Source organism: Pelobates fuscus, chromosome 6 (genome assembly GCF_036172605.1).
Source record: "Pelobates fuscus isolate aPelFus1 chromosome 6, aPelFus1.pri, whole genome shotgun sequence".
NCBI lineage: Eukaryota > Metazoa > Chordata > Amphibia > Anura > Pelobatidae > Pelobates > Pelobates fuscus.
This window is the reverse complement of record NC_086322.1, coordinates 25,686,838-25,709,448: the sequence shown is the minus strand read 5'-3', so window position 1 is coordinate 25,709,448 and position 22,611 is coordinate 25,686,838. Positions and strand designations below refer to the sequence as shown.

The window sequence follows — 22,611 nt, the reverse complement described above, 5'->3', positions numbered from 1 at the left end:
ACCTATATCAATAATCAATACAGATATTAAAATACCATCTTCCATTCTTGCTGACATATTAAAAATAGTACTACCACAATTAATCAATAATAACGAAGTTGGATTCATACCAGGGAGGTTCCCAATTAACAATCTCAGAAAAATAATAAATAAAAGCAGAGAACAATGGAACCCCTCTAATGTTTCTGTCAATAGACAAAGAGAGGCACAAACTAAATCCCAGATACTCAAAGAGTTAACGAGATGTCAGTATATTCATACTGGCAGACATTTTGTGTTAAGATAGAAATTAAAAGTGTATACTATTAGTCACCATCAGAATAGAGGTGACTCCATTTTGTAACCGAATACTAAGACAGACACAAATTTTTACTTTCTGTAACTCTATTCATTTATATCTGAGCTTAGGAATGTGACTTACATAAACATTACAGATAAAACCAGAGATAAGGTATGATGTCTGCAGCAAAAAGGGGGTTAAATGCTACAACCCAAAGTTACTATGTTAATAATGCAGAATCTTCATGGATGTAATATCAATAAAGAAATATCATATTATTTACTAACATTAGTGGAATATGTGTTATCTTAACTACAGTTTCAAGAAAACCAGACAAAAATGACAGATAACAGTAATAAGTTTTACTTTATAAAAAAAAAACAAAAAAAAACGAGTGCCATTGTAAGGAAAGGTGAAATTAAGGTTAGGATGTGCCAATTCTAAAATTATGACATTAAAATACAGACGCTCTGTCTGGTAAAAAGCAACCAAAGAAGATAGCAGCTTCTGTGATGTATAGTAGCCATAAGAGATAACGAAAATTACGTCAAACGCATCATGAAATTCAGATAACCGATTATACAAAAAGGTAAATGGACCCCCTGACAAGAATTTTCGGTGATGTAATTGTGCCACCTACTGACCAAAATCTAGATGAGAGTCTGTAGGGAAGACACGCCTACAGTTCGTTATTGGTTACTGTTAACTAGTGACATGTAGGGAACTAGCCATTAAAAATGATGGACAAAATGAAGAGAGGACACACTCTGACTCTTGCACTGGACTCAAAACTCCCACTCCTAAACTCTCAAACACTCAGACTCATACTCTCTAGACACTCACTCTGAGAATGGACTCACATTTAACAGCTAAGATCTGACATCTGGAGCCAAAGCTGGACACACCTAATTCTTAGTACCCTTTCCAACTAACATAACTTCAGAACTCATACAATTCTCTCATCATACTAGCATTCAAAATTCCTGAGACATATCTACACGTCTGATAGAAAATTTACAACCTAACTGGTAATTATGCTGGTTTTATTTAATTTAATGTAATACAATTAAATTAATTGATTTGTTAAAAGGCAGAATATACTTGGATAAAAGCTAGTGATTCGAAACATTACGGAGTCATGATTCGTTAATAATATAAAGAATTTGGAATTCCATTCCTGCAGGTGCACTAATGAACTCTATATTACGTTTAACTTTAAAAATAGAATGCCAGGCAATTATCCAAATATATTAGCTTAAGTAATTTAGAAATTGTGAATGTTAATTAGGAAAGTTAAAATTCTGCAAATGTAAAATCTGGTTAGAATTATTGTTATTGGAGGAACACAAGAATGGTAAATGATCTGGTATGAGAATTATTGTAGTTGTAAAATTTGCAATATAATAGGATATGTAGCCTATGAGGATTGTAGCTAGAAGTGAAAGAGTTAATTCAGTGTGATTTGACTGTCAGACAAAGTTGTTATTGCTTTACGCTGTGCTGCTGTGAGATGCTGTATTCTGTGTTTCTAAGTGAAGTGTCCTGTCGTAAATCTTGTTGGAAACTGCATATATAACTGTTACTTTTAGCTGTCTATATCGTATACCTAAATATTCACTGATTGTCACACATGTTACCAGGGGCGGACTGACCGGTCGGGCACTTCGGACATGGTCCGAGGGCCCGGCCGGGAGGGGGGCCCGCCATCAGGGGGCCCGCCCGCCCCTTTAAATGCTGCAGCCGCCTGAGCGCTCTCTTAAGAGCCTCAGGCGGCTGCAGCTTCTCACCTCCCCTCCCTTGTAGCCTGGACGAGCTGCACTCCACTCCGCGGTGCCCGGCCGGAGTGATAGGAAGGTGCACACTGTGCACCTTCCTGTCAGTCCGGCCGGGTACAGGAAACAGAAACTCTGCGCGGAACAGGAGTTTCTGTTTCCTGTACCCGGCCGGACTGACAGGAAGGTGCACACTCAGTGTGCACCTTCCTATCACTCCGGCCGGGCACCGCGGACCGGAGTGCAGCTCGGCCACGCTACAAGGGAGGGGGTAAACAGAGATTGGGAGGGGAGGGGGGGGTAAAAAGAGATTGGGAGGGGAGGGGGTAAAAAGAGATTGGGAGGGGAGGGGGTAAAAAGAGATTGGGAGGGGGGTAAAAAGAGAGTGGGAGGGGAGGGGGTAAAAAGAGAGTGGGGGGTAAAAAGAGAGTGGGAGGTAAAAAGAGAGGAAGGGGAGGTAAAAAGAGAGTGGGGGGGTAAAAAGAGAGTGGTGGGGGGTAAAAAGAGAGTGGGAGGGGGTAAAACGAGAGAGCGGGTAAAAAGAGAGGGAGGGGAGGTAAAAAGAGAGGGGGGTAAAAAGAGGGAGGGGGTAAGAAGAGGGAGGGGGGTAAGAAGAGAGAGGGAGGGGGTAAGAAGAGAGAGGGAGGGGGGGTAAGAAAAGAGAGGGAGGGGGGTTAAAAGAGAGGGAGGGGGAGTAAGAAGAGAGAGAGGGGGTAAGAAGAGAGGAGGGGGGAGTAAGAAGAGAGGGGGAGAGTAAGAAGGGGGTAAGAAGAGGGGGAGATGGGGAGTAAGAAGAGGGGGGAGGGAAGAGTAAGAAGAGGGGGAGGGGGGTAAGAAGAGGAGGGAAGGGGGAGTAAGAAGAGGGGGGAGGGGGGTAAGAAGAGGGGGAGTAAGAAGAGACGGAGGGGGGGAGTAAGAAGAGGGGGTAAGAATAGGGGGAGGGGGAGTAAAAAGAGGAAGGGGGGAGTAAGAAGAGGGGGAGCGGGGTAAGAAGAGGGGGGTAAGAAGAGGGGGGAGGGAGGTAAGAAGAGGGGGGAGGGGGTAAGAAGAGGGAGGAGTTAGAAGAGGTGGGAGTAAGAAGAGGGGGGGGGTAGTAAGAAGAGGGGGAGGAGGGAGTAAAAAGAGGGGGAGAGTAAGAAGGGGGTAAGAAGAGAGTGAGGGGGGAGTAAGAAGAGGGTGGGAGTAAGAAGGGGGGTAAGAAGGGGGGAGGGGGGGTAAGAAGAGGGGGAGGGGAGAGTAAGAGGAGGGCAATTGCCCTCTCCCCTGTCCGCAGGCACCGTGCGGGCAGCCGGCAGGGGAGGGAGGAAGAGAGGACCCGGGAGCTCAGCCTGCAGCTCCTCTGGGTCCTTCTTGCGCGAGCACAGATCGTTGCCGTGGTTACCACGGCAACGTTATGGCTCTGGCGAGAGTAAACTACGGGCTAGAGTTCACTCTCAACACTGTGACACTTCCTGGTGGTCGCAGTGGTGAGAGTGAACTCTAGCCCCATAAACACACTGCCCCCACACACCATACACATTCACACACTGCCCCCCATACACACACACACCATACACATTTACACACATTGCCTCACACACACACACACATACACTGCCCACCCATACACACACAGCCCCCATACTAACATTGCCACACACATACACAGCCCCCTCATACACACATTGCCCCACACACCCTACACATTCACACACTACACCCACTCACACACACTGAACCTTTCACACACACTGCACCCCTTACACATTGCACCACTGCTCCTATACCCTACTACAGCCTAATATCCCAGCAGACCCCAGGTAAGTTGTCAGTCCGCCCCTGCATGTTACATATTATTATTATTTTATTATTATTGTCACAATAAATTATATTTTTATAATAATTTTGTGATTAATGTGTGAGATAAAATCTTTTAATGAAACTTCCTCTAGGATCTAAGAGAATTAAAAAAGTGGGTAATTCTCAGCTTTAAATAATCAGGGAAACAGTGCCAAGATGTAAATTTTTTTATATAATACAAATTAATAAATTATGTTTTGTAAATTTTTATGAAAATATTATTTTTAATATGTATCACCCCATAAATATCCTCACAGAGATCATAGGATACATTTACAAACAACAAAGGACTCAGAAATAAAATAATAGATGCGCTCCCATTCTCAAGTATTTCATATATGTGAGAAAATATAAAAACAGACATTTGGACGTCAGGGGGGATAAGAGAATTTAAAAATATAGTAGTGGAACATAATCTCAAACCCTTCAACCAAATTATGAAGGAACTTAACATTCCCCCCAGTGAAACTTTCAATTATCTGTGAATCAAGAGCTTCTTAGCAGAATACCTCTATAAAAACAAGGGGGAGAATACCATAAACCTTATACATCTATTTGTTCTAAAGAATTATACAAATCTACTGGCAAAATGTGTTAAAGTTGTATATAGATGGAGACATGACAAACCGATATCACTGATTAATAAATGGGAAAAAGAACTACAAGTACATATAGAAGACGAAGAATGGATACACTCTTTAAACAAACTAAATAAAAATATTCACTGCTTAAATCCAATTTAAACTATCAAATAGATCAATCTTCCCAGAGTTATCAGACAGATGCTATTTGGTCTGTATCCCTGCAGGGTACAGATCGTGTCTCTCTCCCACTCTGATAATCTCAGAGCTCGCAAGAGGGAGAGAAGGAAGCTACTCAGCACGCATGGAGGGTGTCCGGCTCACTGCCCAATCTCCCCTTTTGCCCATGAAGGGATAGAACTCTCTCTTAGGGCTGGTGCTTCCCTGCATGGGCCGGCAGGGGAGATCCCTTGCCTGGTTTGCCTGATGGCCAGTCTGGGCTTAGCTGTAAGTTTAGTTAGGTTCCTGTGTTTTTCTGGATGATCCTTCATCCAGTGTGCCAGCCTCATCTATCCTGTTCCGAGAGCAGTGATTGTGTAGTGGAAGAAGCGAACCTAGACATTGTACAGATCATTCTGCAGGAGGATTCAAATAGTTGGAATTTCCCATTTTACGATTCACACTATAAGGAATAACACTATGTAAAGTTCATCAATGGTCCCAACAAGACGTGATCAGTTGGGAGAGCTATTTGTCAATTTGATTATTGTCTTTGTTATAATCAGTGCTCTGTACAATGGCATAGATATACTTTATATACCCTTATAAATTCTGCATTAGAGATTTATTAACAACAGTAACAAGCAGTTGCATTCAAACTATAGACAAGCACTGTTCGTATTGTTAGTTTATTGCATTTAATTTTCTTCTCATATTAGCATATTTGGAATGTCTTTCGGCATTGTTGCCTGTCTAATTGTTTTAGGTGGGGACGGGGTATTCATTGTCTCAGTGCTGTGGGTTACCCAAGAAGTATAAAATCACAGAGTGGAGGCACTGCATATAAGCTAGCTAAAATGTCCCAGCCTCCCTGCTCCAGCAAAGATTCAGATCATTCCATAAAAGCTGCAGCACCAAGGATGACTTGCTAGCCTTCACCACCTTCAACGAAGATAGGTAAGCAAAATATATTGTTTGTAGATAAATTGATGTAATTAAACAAAAAAATACATGTAAACATTACTTTACAGGACACCCAACATACTTGACTACTGGTAGTTATATGTTTTGCAAAATGCTTAGTAGTAAAGGGGTTAAGTGCAATATTTCACTTTTTAATTATGCTGCTATATTATTTTGTTAGTAATTTATTATACCAGTTCTGTTGGTTATTTCTCCCTCTGAACAAGGGACACAGTCATAGCAGCAGGATTGTACTCCTGGTCTCGGGACTTTTCTATTTCCAGGCAAACATTTTTCAGAACACATAGATTTTGGAATCTAAAACAGAAAAAAAAGTGAAATGTGATATAAATATAAATGGAGTAAAATTTTTGAATGTATAGGTGCTCGATATCAAACAAAAAATGGCAGCAAATCACCAACAAGGGATTCCCTCACCCTTGTGAAATGTATAGCAAGATACAATATGGGAGGTGATCAGCGCAAAAGGTAAAATAGAATATAAATACGGTACAAAGGCAGTATCAAGTGTATAAATCTATGACAACAAAGCAAAAGTCTAATTATTGTGCAATACAATTGGTGGGCTAAGGGGGATATGTATAGGTCAAGGGCACACTCACACTTTTTACAGCTGTACCAGCTCTGTTTGGAAGGCCTGGGTGGAATAATCCCCGTCTATGGATATATGTAGAAGGTCTTCCAAGCTTGATTCCAAAGTTATAGAGACATCATGTGGAATAAAACACAGGAAAATTTCCAATGGTATGGTACATACACAGAAACGATATAAATGGAGGAAATAATCCTACTTGCGTAACCCAGAGCAATGTCTTGCTCTGGTATGAAGAGCGTGAGGTGGAATAATCCCCACCCAAGGATATATGCAGGAACCGGATAAGTGGTAGAAGCTGTATATATGGATACTCCACAGGTAAGTATGTATAAAAGGTACTTTATTGTCTAAAAAAAAGCTGAATGCAAAACCAAATAGAGCTTGAAAGCATGAAAGCTGGTTCTCCCTTTTAGGGAAAAGATTTTCTATTAAACGCAATTCTGTTAAGTTTGATGATAGCTGACTGTTGTGCAGAGAATTCCCCCCCAGCACACCGTATACAGACAGTTACTCAGCACTCTCCTATAGACCCACACAGTTGATCAACATGGGGGAGTATTAGATTAGGGGAGAGCAATGAGACATGAGTCCTGGTATCTGGAAATTCCAAACAGAGCTGGTACAGCTGTAAAAAGTGTGAGTGTGCACTTAACCTATATATATCCCCCTTAGCCTACCAATTGTACTGCACCATAATTTGTCTTTTGCTTTATATTCATAGATTTGTATACTTGATACTGCCTTTGTACCATATGTATATTCCATTTTACCTTTTGTGCTGATCACCTACCATATTTTATCTTGGTGATATAAATATAAGAATCTTCATTCATGACACACCAATCTAGATTTATAGATTTAACACTCATTTGAAACGTATCATTTTTTAAAATTTATTTTAGTTATTGTAGAAAGCTAAATAATAAATAGAAGTCTTTGAAGAACCAATAGTTTATTTACATTTTAAATCATACAACTTGTGGTCCTTGCCATCCACATGGCATACTACATTTGGTGTTAACAAATGTAGGTTTTGTATCAGATATTACTGTAGGTGAAAGTTTTGGATCTAGTGATCACCAGTCGGTTTTGTTTAATAGAAGAACAGTAACTGATTCACACCACACAAAAAACAAAGTTTTAGATTTTAGAAAAAACATACTTTTCTAAAATTAGGCTATGTGTAAAAGAGTCATTATCAGAATGGAGCAGTTCAAATACAGTCCAGGAGGGAATGGAATATTTAAAAGTTGCACTGCTGAAGACAGCAGAAAATTCACTTAGGCTTGTCAGTAAGAGTAAAAAATTGAAGAAATCACCGTGGTACTCTGCCAATGTGGACAAAATAGTAAAAAACTAAAAAATGTGCAGTTAGTAATTATAAAAAAAAAGAAAAACTAGAGTGAGGTAGATTGACTTTCAAAGCACACACAGAAGAGAAAATAGCCCAGTCAGATAAACTATTTTTAGACATATAAATGAGAAAAGGAAAATGTTGACTGCATTCATCTGGCCCCATAAACACCACAGACTTCCCTACCCCCTGCTAACTAGACCAAAAGAGGACAGTAGGCTGCCCTTGTGGTTTGATCTATGTGGGCCAAACAACCCAAAAAATGAAAGAGAAATTTTCAAAACATAAGTCTACAATTAGAACAAAAAATTTAGAATTACCTATTCCATTGCATTTTGCAGAAGCAAAACATAATATCTCTTAATTTTCAAATCATTGAGCATGTAGAAGTAAAATTGAGATGTGGCGATAGACATAAAAGATTATTATTTAGAGAAGCATTTTGGATTAGGGAACTAGATTCCCTGACAGCAAGGGGACTTAATCAAGAATACGACCTCAATCCGTTTATTTAAATTATATTTTATTTGCTTTTAATTTTTATTTGTTTAATTTTCTTTATCAATATTATGTCTTACAGATCATCGTTCAAGATTATTGTAATCTGTGAGGCTGTGCTGGTTATCACACTATTGAAGTGTAATGGCTCGTTTGTCTAGGAGTATGATTCTCGCTTAGGGTGCGAGAGGTCCCGGGTTCAAATCCTGGACGAGCCCAAGCATTTGGTGTTTTTCTTTTAACACAGTAAAGGAGTTTAAGCATGCGTGGGATATGCATAAGGCTATCCTAACTATAAGATAAGGCCAGGGACTAATGAAAGTATTTAGAAAATTGGGCAGACTAGATGGGCCGAATGGTTCTTATCTGCTGTCACATTCTATGTTTCTACATTAAAAGATTGTCTCTCAGAGCTCTTATGTATTTTCATCTAGATGATTGTCTTTGGATATCATTTACTTAATTATTTGTTTTGATTTTGATAGGAGACTTTAAGATATTTTGTAATCAGTTATTATCAATTTTATTTGGGGTCTATTTAAAACCTAAAATATCTATAAAATTTAAAAATTTAAAATGTAAATATTTTGCTAATAATAAATTGGATTTGGATAGATCCTTAATTAATGAGGAGATTGTACCCTAATAAATTTGACAATATATTTACATCAATATTTATTGAGATGGTGACACCCTTAAAATTAGATTTTATTGAATTTAATTAAATCCCATTATAGTTATGGGTTGATTAGACAGTATTCTAACAAGATGATAATATATTTACACTAACATGTATTGAAATGGTGAAAACTATTAAAGTGAAAATTAAATTGAAGATCAATTAAATCCCAGCATTACCGTATATACTCGAGTATAAGACGAGTTTTTCAGCACATTTTTTGTGCTGAAAAACACTCACTCGTCTTATACTCGAGTCAGTTGTCTGTATTATGGCAATTTACATTGCCATAATACAGACAAGGACCGGGGGCTGTCAGGAAGCTGTAACTTACCTTCACCGCAGCTCCTGTCAGCTCCCTTCTCTCTCCTCCGTCCGTGCAGCTCCCAGGTCAGCTTCCTCTGCAACTCTCGCTAGAGCCGCGGGGTCAGAGCGTTGCCACGGGTTACCGTGGCAACGCTCCACGCGGTCGCGAGAGTTGCAGAGGAAGCTGACCTGGGAGCTGCACGGACGGAGGAGAGAGAAGGGAGCTGACAGGAGCTGCGGTGAAGGTAAGTTACAGCTTCCTGACAGCCCCCCTCCTACAGCCCATCCACTGGACCACCAGGGAGTGAGAGCCCCCCTCCCTGGCCAGCTAACAAGCAGGGAGGGGGGACGAAAAAATAAATTTAAAAAATAATATAAAAAAAAAAATAATAATAATAAAAAAATAATAATAACAACATTAAAAAATATATATATTACAGTAATAATGAAATAATAATAATTAATAAAATGCCCACCCCACCAATGCTCTGCACTCACACACACACACACTGCACTCACACACACTGCATTCATACACACACTCATACACACACTGCACTGCATTCATTATATACACACAGCACTCATACACACACACTGCACTGCATTCATTAGGGGCCTCGGCTTATATTCGGGTCGGCTTATACTCGAGTATATACGGTAATTATGGGTTAATAAGATGTCTTTATCAGATCACTTTGTTTCTTATATTTAACACTTCACATGGTAATTATTGCACTTATTTTTTACAGTGCATCTTAACAATATTTTTGTGTCACATTTACATATTTTTGGTAGCTTTTCTTACTTACTAAATGTGCACCATAGAGGTTCTACACATTATATAAATTATAGCATCACATATTCTGAAACAAATTCTACTTTACAGAATTAATCTTTCTTTTTTATAATGTATATTGATTTTTTATCTATTTTTTATTTATAATTTTTTTTTAATTTTTATTTATAGAGTAGTTTATATATTAATTTTCCTTTATTAATTTTATTTAATTCATCAAATTGCTGATTTTCTTACACTAAGTTTTAAGTGATTAAACTGATTAATAAGATTCATGAAAAGATGGGTATGTGTATATATATATTGTTATGTGTATGTATATATATTGTCATTTGTGAGAATACAAGATATGTCACCTATTATACTATTTTTTTAATGTAATTAGTCATAGATGTATTATAATCTACAATTACAGTTTGGGTCATTCTAGTTTGTATATTTTATCCATAAGTTAGGTGATCACACTGAAATGGCATTCAGCCTTTAAAAAAAAAAAAATGTATGTTGATACAATACAATAAATAAATTTTTTTTATTTTTTCGTCATTTTTTTGCGGCGTTTTTCATTAACTTTTGTTGTGCGCGTGCACTATCATACGCATGCGCATTGACCTTGTACCCCGTCTCCGTATTAATTTTATCTTGACGGAGGTTTAATTGCACTACGCATGTGCGGAGTTGCGCACGTGCATTAATAATTTTTCAATGCAATCATGTGATCGGTGTAATGGGACGTGCGTATCACGTCAAACATAATCATGTGATTTAACTCACGTAGCCGATCCGGAAATGTAAGTAATTTGACGTTTCCAATTGATTAATATTGTTTTCATTTATTGAAAAAAACTGTTTAATTAGTATTTAATTAAATGATTAATGATTTTTTCTATTTGATTGGTTGAGTTCCATTGCATAGTGAGACACCCCTAATATGTAAGATCCTGATTGGAGCGATAATTATATTTTAACACTGTTTTCATGATTATTGAGTGATTATGTAATTAATTAATTGTAACACTTCACATGTTTTTTCACTTATTAATTGTTGTATATACCTATATATTGTATACAAGTTGAGTGCTCAGTAGCTTGACAAAGGCCCTAAGGGGTCGAAACGTTGTTTGGTGCTTGGGTCCATTACAATTGCCTAATTGGTGGAATACCTTGGAGTGCCTGGATTTCTTTTCTACATTTACAAAAGAAGCAAGTAGGCTGCACCTCCATTCCCCCCAAGATCTCCCCCAATGTGGAACTCTACCATAATGCCATACTTCTCGCTAGATTCCATGATTGGTCTGAAGCATGCTTTACCAAGCAATGGATCCAAATTTGAACTACACCATACTTGACCCTGGGTGATCTCATTGATGATTCTGGAGTGAAACCATTAGCCTCCCTTTTTCCCAACACAACTCCCTCTTACAAACCACACAACCGAAGCACCTCCGCTGGGAGAAGTAATTCCTCCTCCCCTTACCAACAGAGAGCTCCTCCTCTTTCAGCTCATCCACAAATCATCTCTGAACCTAGCTGCACAGGAGAGCAAATACAAGAGGATAGTCAGATGACACTACACACCAGCCAATGTCCAGGCACTATTCCCACATTCTTCTAATCATTGCTGGACATGCCATCAACCAAGAGGTAACTCGGCACACATATGGTGATCTTGCCCTGTAATATGAAAGTTCTGGTTATATTTGGCCAGACTTATCCATACCATTTTGGATGTGACAATCCCGCTCTAACCCTAGATTTTTATATTCCACCATATCTACCCAAGGTCAAAGCATCCCTGTACGTTGGTAATAAGATTTATTAAAATTGAAACACTCAAGCTGTCACACTTAGAGCCAAGTTTACAGGCTCTAAATCAGGTGAATGTTTTTTACTTATATTTTCCACAAATCAATCTTTATCAACATACTACACCAGAAACAGTTTTTTATTATTTTGTTAGAAGGAACATCAAGACATATCATCTAGAGGGTACGTGACCCCTAATGCACGCCTGCCAGAGTGATCTAAGTCTGTCCTAACGAGGCTCAGAACCATGTGAGTGAACCCAATTATTAAATTATCCTGTCTGATCAACTTTGATATACTACACCATATTTGCTATTTTCCAGCAGCACAGATCTCTCCCTTCTGTATTACCATTGTTTTACACGCCTATATACACAAAACCATTATCATTGTTACCATAAACTGTTCTTAGAAAACAATGCAACACTCCACGATTTTAACTATAATGCTATATGTGCTGCTATTAAAGCCATATTTATTGCCAGGATTCTGACCAGGTCAAGAGAGGCAAAGGAGAAAAACTTTCCTGCCTATTTAAGTTCAGACAAGGACTCTGTTAGAGAAGATGTACCACATAACATACTGCTACCCATAGGATCACAGTGATTTTTTTTAAAGTTCTTGAAATTAGGATGCCTTTAGACCCAGTGACTGTTCCTTTTTTTTTTTACAGGGCTACACACTGGGGCTTGCAAGAGAGGGAGAGGCTGAACTCTTTTGGAACATGCTAAGTAAATTTTAGCCAAGGTCAACTAAAATAAAAGTGGATAAAGGTAAAATAATTGACCTGATATCTTGCCCACAGCCAAGGTCCTATTTATAGTTTCCTGTCCTAAATAACCAAGCGGGTGGAGCTAACCCTATCATGATGCTGCCATGGATTAGCCAGGAATACTTTTACTTTAATGAACTAACTTTTGTGCAATCCAGTTCCTGCATAGCATTATACAGTCTGTACTGCACACTAGTCTGTCACACAATTCAACAAAGTAGGCACTCTGTTAGAGGATGGGCTAGGAAAGAGGCACTTTCTTGTGCTCGATAGGAGTCTAGTTTATTTTCTTATATTAGGGGATTGCCCTTAATCCAGTTTCAGCATCTGCCTGATCATCTTTTTTACAATACTCTGACTTTTGCTATGCTACAACAGTCATTAGACACAGCTGTAGTAAATTAAGAAAAATATGGTATTTTGTTTGATGCTGACATAAAGGTTAATGTTGTGAATGAACAGAATTGAGCCATTAGTCTTGGGCACTTATTTAGTTTGCACAATCCAATTGTGTTCATAATGGTATATATTTTATTGTACTATGTTGTTTATTTGCTGTATTAGTGGTGGGTCTTTTGAACATTTGTTTGAAGCTCCATGAATACCATATGCTGACTGGTTCTGAGACTGTTCCCAGAAAAGGTCATACAGTGTCGCTGTTAGTGGAGTATAACCCATACAGTTGTAAGGGACTTGGGCTGGAGTCAGGGGGATTTGGCAGACAAAGGCACTCTAAACTCTAGTTTCTGACTCTCATGAACTCTGGCTGTCAGAGTGTTGCCATAAGTTAGGATAGTGAAAGCAAAAGCTTTTTTAGGGTCTCCCCTTTAGTATACAAGCGGGAAAGGCACTGCATCCACTACACACACATGGCATTCACTATATACATACACACTGAGATCCTTACACACACATAAACTGCATTTTTGTAGGTGATTTCTGGTGCTGACTCTGTGGGAAAACTTGGAGTTGAGCCATGGGGGCCCAGGCCTTGAGCTTTGTAAGAGACCCCAACATTTATAATGGTAGCTCTGTCTGCATATAATACTCACTAGTGAAATATTAATTAATTTTGTTAGGTGAAGATGTCATCAGTATAGACAGAGGTGAGAATTAAGATAAATGTCAGTGAAGATAGGGAAGGCAGAGAGGTCCATAACAATTAGGAGTATAGGGAATGTTGACTGGGCTTTAAAAGAGTTTTAGTGTAAGGGGGTAGGAGAGAGGAGAATGGGAGGAACACAAATAATGAGAAGGTATATCAGGGAGAGAAGAACAGTTTGGAGGGAGGGGAGTCAGAAGAGTGGTAGTAAAATGAGCGGATGAAGGCCAGCTTGTGCCTGGTCACAGTGGGGAAGTAGGAAGGCAGCCATAGGCTGCAGTGTAGACCAGGTTTCAGATCACATGATAGAAAATAAATATGTTTCTTATCTCAGTCAATTCTACTTTAATTTAAAAAAACATATTATTCTTGTAAAGCAATTTGTCAGTAACAGAGTTGCCCCACATTTTTCCAGCAATATTTTGTGTGGTTCAAGGAGCTTAGAAGTAATTTCTATATTAATTACAATTTTTAATAACATACATTAAAAATAATACTAGACAGCAAAAAAGTAAGTAACAATTTCTCTCACTTGATTTTCCTTGTTTCTCCATTTTATTAATTTTGAATCAATGATGAGCTGCTCGCCCTCTGGTGCCCACTCAGTGAAGTTACCCACGATGTTTAAAAATATGGACCCGTTAGATAATTTTATCCTGTTTATTACCAAATAATAATATGGGAATTCTCCATATTCATTAAATAGATTATCCCTCTGCATTTCTGATGTAAATGTCAGCTTTTTTATGTAGTGATGTAACTGTTAATAAAAAGAGAGGTTAATAAAAAGAAAGTTCTTAAAAACTATTAAAATCCCAAAAATCACAGATCTACAATTAAAAGAATTAAATAAAATATTCAAGGAGGATGAATTGATCTTTAGTGTTGTCGCGAACCCGAAATTTTCGGTTCGCGAACGGCGAACGCGAACTTCCTCAAATGTTCGCGAACCGGCGAACTGCGCAAACCGCCATTGACTTCAATGGGCAGGCGAATTTTAAAACCAACAGGGACTCTTTCTGGCCACAAAAGTGATGGAAAAGTTGTTTCAAGGGGACTAACACCTGGACTGTGGCATGCCGGAGGGGGATCCATGGCAAAACTCCCATGGAAAATTACACAGTTGATGCAGAGTCTGCTTTTAATCCATAAAGGGCAGAAATCACCTAACATTGACACCTGTCCTCAAAGCCCCTGATACACACTGACACAGAGCAGAATAGAGACTGTTCCCCGTCCTCAGAGACCATGATACACACTGACACAGAGCAGAATAGAGACTGTTACCCCTACATAGGGTCGCTTGGCAGATATGGCGGGGTCGTGGGAGGGGGAGGATGACTTTCACCTCTTCCCCTGTTAGATTCCCGTTGTGCTGTGACATCACCCTTATACGCTGTGTAAAGCATACTATTTAATTTGATCAGCATGGCCACTTGAGTTTTCACGCTGCTTGTAGTTTATATATGGTTCACAAAAATCAAACAAACGATAAAGTAAACATGTAAGGATTCAGAATATTCTTTCAAACCCTTACACATTGTGTGTACCTACTTTTTGTCTTAAGTTTGTGGCTTTAAAGAGGTTCACGTTGTTTCTATGATGTGCATAACATGTTCTTATAAATGTTTGTTCAATTTTTCCTGGAATTGTAATTTTTGAATCTGAATAAAGATAGTCAAATCCCTGATACACACTGACACAGAGCGGAATAGAGACTGTTCCCCCTACATAGGGTCACTTGGCAGGTATGGATTGACACCTGTCCTCAAAACCCCTGATACACACTGACACAGAGCAGAATAGAGACTGTTCCCTGTCCACAGAGACCATGATACACACTGACACAGAGCAGAATAGAGACTGTTCCCCGTCCACAGAGACCATGATACACACTGACACAGAGCAGAATAGAGACTGTTCCCTGTCCACAGAGACCATGATACACACTGACACAGAGCAGAATAGAGACTGTTCCCCCTACATAGGGTCACTTGGCATGCATGGATTGACACCTGTCCTCAAAGCCCCTGATACACACTGACACAGAGCAGAATAGGGACTGTTCCTCCTACATAGGGTCACTTGGCAGATATGGATTGACACCTGTCCTCAAAACCCCTGATACACACTGACACAGAGCAGAATAGAGACTATTCCCTGTCCACAGAGACCATGATACACACTGACACAGAGCAGAACAGAGACTGTTCCCCGTCCACAGAGACCATGATACACACTGACACAGAGCAGAATAGAGACTGTTCCCCCTACATAGGGTCACTTGGCAGGTATGGATTGACACCTGTCCTCAAAGCCCCTGATACACACTGACACAGAGCAGAATAGGGACTGTTCCCCCTACATAGGGTCACTTGGCAGATATGAATTGACACCTGTCCTCAAAACCCCTGATACACACTGACACAGAGCAGAATAGAGACTGTTCCCCCTACATAGGGTCACTTGGCAGATATGGATTGACACCTGTCCTCAAAACCCCTGATACACACTGACACAAAGCAGAATAGAGACTGTTCCTCCTACATAGGGTCACTTGGGAGATATGGATTGACACCTGTCCTCAAAACCCCTGATACACACTGACACAGAGCTGAATAGGGATTGTTCCCCCTACATAGGGTCACTATGGATTGACACCTGTCCTCAAAACCCCTGATACACACTGACACAGAGCAGAATAGAGACTATTCCCTGTCCACAGAGACCATGATACACACTGACACAGAGCAGAACAGAGACTGTTCCCCGTCCACAGAGACCATGATACACACTGACACAGAGCAGAATAGAGACTGTTCCCCCTACATAGGGTCACTTGGCAGGTATGGATTGACACCTGTCCTCAAAGCCCCTGATACACACTGACACAGAGCAGAATAGGGACTGTTCCCCCTACATAGGGTCACTTGGCAGATATGAATTGACACCTGTCCTCAAAACCCCTGATACACACTGACACAGAGCAGAATAGAGACTGTTCCCCCTACATAGGGTCACTTGGCAGATATGGATTGACACCTGTCCTCAAAACCCCTGATACACACTGACACAAAGCAGAATAGAGACTGTTCCCCCTACATAGGGTCACTTGGGAGATATGGATTGACACCTGTCCTCAAAGCCCCTGATACACACTGACACAGAGCAGAATAGAGACTGTTCCCTGTCCACAGAGACCATGATACACACTGACACAGAGCAGAATAGAGACTGTTCCCTGTCCACAGAGACCATGATACACACTGACACAGAGCAGAATAGAGACTGTTCCTCCTACATAGGGTCACTTGGCAGATATGGATTGACACCTGTCCTCAAAACCCCTGATACACACTGACACAGAGCAGAATAGAGACTGTTCCCTGTCCACAGAGACCATGATACACACTGACACAGAGCAGAACAGAGACTGTTCCCCGTCCACAGAGACCATGATACACACTGACACAGAGCAGAATAGAGACTGTTCCCCCTACATAGGGTCACTTGGCAGGTATGGATTGACACCTGTCCTCAAAGCCCCTGATACACACTGACACAGAGCAGAATAGGGACTGTTCCCCCTACATAGGGTCACTTGGCAGATATGGATTGACACCTGTCCTCAAAACCCCTGATACACACTGACACAGAGCAGAATAGAGATTGTTCCCCCTACATAGGGTCACTTGGCAGATATGGATTGACACCTGTCCTCAAAACCCCTGATACACACTGACACAGAGGAGAATAGAGACTGTTCCTCCTACATAGGGTCACTTGGCAGATATGGATTGACACCTGTCCTCAAAACCCCTGATACACACTGACACAGAGCAGAATAGAGACTGTTCCCCCTACATAGGGTCACTTGGCAGATATGGATTGACACCTGTCCTCAAAACCCCTGATACACACTGACACAGAGCAGAAAAGGGACTGTTCCCCCTACATAGGGTCACTTGGCAGATATGGATTGACACCTGTCCTCAAAGCCCCTGATACACACTGACACAGAGCAGAATAGAGACTGTTCCCTGTCCACAGAGACCATGATACACACTGACACAGAGCAGAATAGAGACTGTGCCCCGTCCACAGAGACCATGATACACACTGACACAGAGCAGAATAGAGACTGTTCCCCCTAAATAGGGTCACTTGGCAGGTATGGATTGACACCTGTCCTCAAAGCCCCTGATACACACTGACACAGAGCAGAATAGAGACTGTTCCCTGTCCACAGAGACCATGATACACACTGACACAGAGCAGAATAGAGACTGTTCCCCGTCCACAGAGACCATGATACACACTGACACAGAGCAGAATAGAGACTGTTCCCTGTCCACAGAGACCATGATACACACTGACACAGAGCAGAATAGGGACTGTTCCCCCTACATAGGGTCACTTGGCAGGTATGGATTGACACCTGTCCTCAAAGCCCATGATACACACTGGGGGGAGCTACTGTCCTCCCCAACCCCTGCGCGGTGGGTGGGGGCCATAAATCACAATGAGGGGGCCTACTTTCCTCCCCCCCGGCCCCCATCCCTGCGCGGTGGGTGGGGGGCATAAATCACAATGGGACGGACCTACTGATAGGAGTGGAGTATTGTTCATATCAGTTTAATACCTTCCGCGTCTCCTATCAGTGGACGTGTATATGGCAGCCATTTTAGGGACTGCACACCTGGGACCCGAGCAAGGTCACCTCGTTCAAGCTGCTCTGGTTCCTTGATGAGCCAGCTGCCCGTGAGTTAACATGTCCCGTGGAGAAGCACTCTGTCCTGTAAAGTCTCACCACAAAAAAATTAAATAAATAACAGCACTCGGAGTGGTGAGTTTAGTAAATGTTCATATCAGTTTAATACCTTCCGCGTCTCCTATCAGTGGACATGTATATGGCAGCCATTTTAGGAACCGCACACCTGGGACCCGAGCAAGGTCACCTCTTCAACAGGCGACAAGATTTGGCCCTGTAAAACTCTCCTGGATATTATGTACAATTTCTATGGATATGGCATTGATTTATGTAACAGGGAGATGGAAGAAGATGCTTGGTCGGTCCTCTTACTTGAAATTTGGGGCACTGCGCGGGCAAGCTAATGTGCCACCAGATATTATTGGTGAGTTTAGTATTGTTCTGATCAGTTTAATACCTTCCGCGTCTCCTATCAGTGGATGTGTAAATGGCAGCGATTTTTAATTGTGGAATCACCTCCCCTTTTTAGGCCAAGGTGGGCAGATGCTTAGACCACTGGTATATTGGTGCCATCTTGGAGGATTTTTTTTGGTTTGGTTTTTGAAGCCACAGTGCTGCACCAGTGGGCCTAAAAATTAGGCATGTACACATGCCTGAAAAATTTGGTATTGTTGTAGCCGCTGCTGTAGCAGCGGCCAGAAAAATTGATGTTTGTTTCACAGGCAGAAAGTGCCCTAAAACATGGCGGCTTGAACCCTAGTTGGTGGCGGATAAGTCACGCAAGTCAAACGTCATTCAGAGCTAAAATACAGCAGCGTGTGGACCATTTTTAGCCCAAGGCAGCTCATCTCATCAGGCCTTTTTTAATCGAATGTATCGCCCAGTGTCAGTCCCTTCGGGATCCATCCCTCATTCATCTTAATAAAGGTGAGGTAATCTAGACTTTTTTGACCTAGGCGACTTCTCTTCTCAGTGACAATACCTCCTGCTGCACTGAAGGTCCTTTCTGACAGGACACTTGAAGCGGGGCAGGCCAGAAGTTCTATCGCAAATTGGGATAGCTCAGGCCACAGGTCAAGCCTGCACACCCAGTAGTCAAGGGGTTCATCTCTCCTCAGAGTGTCGATATCTGCAGTTAAGGCGAGGTAGTCTGCTACCTGTCGGTCGAGTCGCTCTCTGAGGGTGGATCCCGAAGGGCTGTGGCGATGCATAGGACTTAAAAAGGTCCGCATGTCCTCCATCAACAACACATCTTTAAAGCATCCTGTCCTTGCCGGCGTGGTCGTGGGAGGAGGAGGAGGATGACTTCCACCTCTCCCCCTGTTAGATTCCCGTTGTGCTGTGACATCACCCTTATACGCTGTGTAAAGCATACTTTTTAATTTATTTTGCAAATGCTGCATCCTTTCCGACTTGTTGTAATTCGGTAACATTTCCGCCACTTTCTGCTTATACCGGGGGTCTAGTAGCGTGGACACCCAGTACAGGTCGTTCTCCTTCAGCCTTTTTATACGAGGGTCCCTCAACAGGCAGGACAGCATGAAAGACCCCATTTGCACAAGGTTGGATGCCGAGCTACTCATTTCCCGTTCCTCCTCCTCACTGATGTCATTGAAGGTATGTTCTTCCCCCCAGCCACGTACAACACCACGGGTACCAGATAGGTGACAACGAGCACCCTGGGATGCCTGTTGTGTTTGGTCTTGCTCCTCCTCCTCCTCCTCAAAGCTACAATCCTCCTCTGACTCCTCTTCCTCACAATCCTCTTCCAGCGTTGCCGCAGGTCCAGCAAGCGATGCTGATAAGGCTGTTTCTGGTGGTGATGGTGACCACAACTCTTCCTCTTCCTCTTCACGCTCATCTACAGCCTGATCCAGCACTCTTCGCAGGGCACGCTCCAGGAAGAAAACAAATGGTATGATGTCGCTGATGGTGCCTTCGTTGCGACTGACTAGGTTTGTCACCTCCTCAAAAGGACGCATGAGCCTACAGGCATTGCGCATGAGCGTCCAGTAACGTGGCAAAAAAATTCCCAGCTCCCCAGAGGCTGTCCTAGCACCCCGGTCATACAAATATTCATTAACAGCTTTTTCTTGTTGGAGCAGGCGGTCGAACATTAGGAGTGTTGAATTCCAACGTGTAGGGCTGTCGCAAATCAAGCGCCTCACTGGCATATTGTTTCGCCGCTGGATATCGGCAAAGTGAGCCATGGCCGTGTAGGAACACCTGAAATGGCCACACACCTTCCTGGCCTGCTTCAGGATTTCCTGTAAGCCTGTGTACTTATGCACAAAGCGTTGTACGATCAGATTACACACATGTGCCATGCACGGCACATGTGTCAACTTGCCCAACTTCAATGCCGCTATCAAATTCTTTCCGTTGTCACACACCACTTTGCCGATATCCAGTTGCTGCGGAGTCAGCCACTTTTCCACCTGTGCGTTCAGGGCGGACAGGAGTGCTTGTCCGGTGTGACTCTCTGCTTTCAAGCAAGTCAAACCCAAGACGGCGTGACACTGCCGTATCCGGGATGTGGAATAGTACCTGGGGAGCTGGGGGGGTGCCGTTGATGTGGAGCAAGACGCAGCAGCACAAGAGGACTCAGCCGAGGAGGTTATGGAAGAGGATGGAGTAGGAGGAGTAGAGGAGGTGGCAGCAGGACTGCCTGCAATTCGTGGCGGTGTCACCAACTCCTCTGCAGAGCCACGCATTCCATGCTTGGCAGCCGTCAGCAGGTTTACCCAATGCGCAGTGTAGGTGATATACCTGCCCTGACCATGCTTTGCAGACCAGGTATCAGTGGTTAGATGGACCCTTGCCCCAACACTGTGTGCCAGACATGCCATGACTTCCTTTCGCACAATAGAGTACAAGTTGGGGATTGCCTTTTGTGAAAAGAAATTCCGGCCGGGTACCTTCCACTGCGGTGTCCCAATAGCTACAAATTTTTTGAACGCCTCAGACTCAACCAGATTGTATGGTAAAAGCTGGCGGGCTAATAGTTCGGACAAGCCAGCTGTCAGACGCTGGGCAAGGGGGTGACTTGGTGACATTGGCTTCTTACGCTCAAACATGTCCTTGACAGACACATGACTGTGGGCAGATGAGCGGGAACTGCTCAAGGCGGGAGACGGAGTGGCGGATGGTTGAGAGGGGGCAAGAAGGACAGCAGTGGTTGACGTGGCTGAAGATGCTAGACCAGGAGGAGGATGGCGGCTTAGAGTAGGCGTGCTGCTTGTACTCATGTGTTGATCCCATAGGCGTTTGTGATGTGAGATCATGTGCCTACGCAAAGCAGTTGTACCTAGGTGGGTGTTGGACCTCCCACGACTCAGTTTCCTTTGGCACAGGTTGCAAATGGCATCGCTGTTGTCCGAGGCAGACACACAAAAAAAATGCCACACTGCTGAGCTCTGCAATGACGGCATTCTGGTGGTGGACACAGCATGCGTTGATTGGCGTGCTGTCGGGCTGACCCCGGGTGCCAATGCATGCTGCCTGACTGTGCCACTAGCTCCTTGCGATGACCCCCCCCTGCTTCCAACTCGTCTCCTCCTCCTCTCTGTCTCCCCATCTGAACTTTCGCCCTGTCCTCCATGTGTTTAATGCTGCCTGCCTGAGACATATCCCTGTTATCTACATCCTCTAGCAATAATGGTTGCGCATCACTCATTTCTTCAAACGGGTGTGTGAATAACTCCTCTGACATACCAAGTAAAGCGGCTGTGGTGCTAGTTTTGGTGGTGGCGGCAGGCGGGTGAGTGCTATCTTGAGAGGTGCCTGAAGCTAAGCTGGAGGAGGATGGTGCGTCAAGGTTCCGAGCGGAGGCTGTACAAGATTGGGTGTCCTGTGTTAGCCAGTCAACTATGTCCTCAGAACTTTTCAAGTTCAGGGTACGTGGCTTCTGAAAACTGGGCATTATTCTAGGGCAAAAGGGAATCACAGCACCACGACCATGACGGCCCCTGCGGGGTGGCCTGCCTCTGCCTGTCATTTTTTTTGGGATTAGTGGTACTATGCGTGCAAGCTACTGTGAGACCAGATATGATTGGCAATGTGAACTGTAACAGTTCTGCAGAGCACACACTGTAGGCCTGACACACCCGCTTGAAGACAAGTAACTGCTATTCAATCTATAACAGTGAAAAACAAATTTTGGTTTTAAAAGCACGCTATAGAGACACCAGATATGATTGGCAATGTGCACTGGAACAGTTCTGCAGAGCACACGCTGAAGGAAGGACTGACAGAGCCGCTTGAAGGACACTGACTGGCTGCTATTAGCTTACACTAGAAACCTTTTTTTCTTTGTAAAAGCACGCTATAGAGACACCAGATATGATTGGCAATGTGCACTTGAACAGTTCTGCA

General features: G+C 42.4%; 1 protein-coding gene across 1 annotated transcript in view; it reads right to left on the bottom strand.

Annotated features, from left to right (window-relative positions):
* The window catches only part of LOC134566018 (uncharacterized), a 123,402-nt gene that overhangs the window by 13,613 nt on the left and 87,178 nt on the right, over positions 1-22,611 (bottom strand). Inside the window, exon 8 of the mRNA XM_063425733.1 lies at positions 5,789-5,912. Coding sequence (XP_063281803.1) covers positions 5,789-5,912 — 124 coding nt within the window. The remainder of the gene's footprint in view (positions 1-5,788; positions 5,913-22,611) is intronic.